Here is a 1,183-nt window from a genome sequence, read left to right on the forward strand (position 1 = left end):
CTCAATGATTTTTGGTCAGCCAGTTAAGACCCGAGTGGCCAATTTCAATTTCTCTTTCTAGACTTCTGTTCGTTGATCTCTTACATATAACATTGTTTTTGACACATGGTTTCGGAAATATACGACGATTACTCCAACAACAATGGAAAGTGATAGTGCCACCACTGAGGTTTCATCTGCAGTCATATTGGTGAGCGACCCTGTGCAACAAAATAAATAGAAACACCGGAGTTGCCTTCTATTTCATCCACATACTCAAAAGATTGGACCATCTTGTGTCGCATACTAAACGGGACTACAGGAACGTTTTCGATAATTTTAATGGTTCTTCTGTAGGCTTTCATTTACAGTCGTAAAAGAGAGAACTACAATCAAGAAAATTTAGGTAATCTCGCCTCGAGTAAAATTTCCTGTGAGAGGAATGTCTAATTTAACAAATCAATAAGGCGATCTAACGGTACTGTTTTACAATACAATACAATACATACTTAATTGACCTCTCCCCATAGGGACTTTTCAGGGCCAATGAATCAACGAAACAACAGAACACAACTACTACAACTGTTAAGAATCCCAACTGGCCGGAGGCAAACCAGTTGGCTATTTACAAGTGCAGCTGGGAAGTTGAACCAGGGACTACCAGGAACAAATTCAGCGAGTGGTCAGAGCGGGTCTTGAACCCGGGATCTCCGGATCTCACAGCAAGCGCCCTAACCACTGGGCCACACTGCCTCCACCTTCGATCGTGCATGGTCAACAGGTGTTCAAGAAATGGGGCATTTTATAGCCCAAGGTACTGTAACACACCCTATAAAACTGATGTATAGCGAATAACTTACTAATATAGATCTTGTCAAGATGACAAGAGATTCCGTTTTTAACAGTCTTAACCTATAGTATTTTATGTCATAAGAGGTGTTTTTTTCACCGTCCTTTTGATGCGTTTTGTGTTATTAGGCTGGATGCAATTTCACGTTTCCAGCGGGGCAACCGTTTAAATTTCCTCTAATGATGATTTTCGGCTTTCTCGCTTCTGTTTCCTCGACCATTCGTCATAAGCTGATACAAAGGCGTTTGAAAGAGCCAAACACGCCTTCTTTGCCGTTTCCTCGCTCTTGAAAGCAAATGCATGACATTGAAGATCTTCATCGCATTCAACTATGAAGGAAAATATCATTTTATT

At 40.9% G+C, this 1,183-nt stretch overlaps 1 protein-coding gene across 1 annotated transcript in view; it reads right to left on the reverse strand.

Moving 5' to 3' along the window:
• Window positions 1-303: 303 nt before the first annotated feature.
• Window positions 304-1,183, reverse strand: part of LOC137982650 (low density lipoprotein receptor adapter protein 1-like) — a 1,441-nt gene continuing 561 nt past the window's right edge. Inside the window, exon 1 of the mRNA XM_068829778.1 lies at window positions 304-1,183. This exon is cut by the window's right edge and continues 561 nt beyond it. Within this exon, the coding sequence (XP_068685879.1) occupies window positions 995-1,183 (189 nt within the window). The 3' untranslated portion in view covers window positions 304-994.

The sequence above is a fragment of the Montipora foliosa genome, chromosome 13 (assembly GCF_036669935.1).
Source record: "Montipora foliosa isolate CH-2021 chromosome 13, ASM3666993v2, whole genome shotgun sequence".
Lineage (NCBI taxonomy): Eukaryota > Metazoa > Cnidaria > Anthozoa > Scleractinia > Acroporidae > Montipora > Montipora foliosa.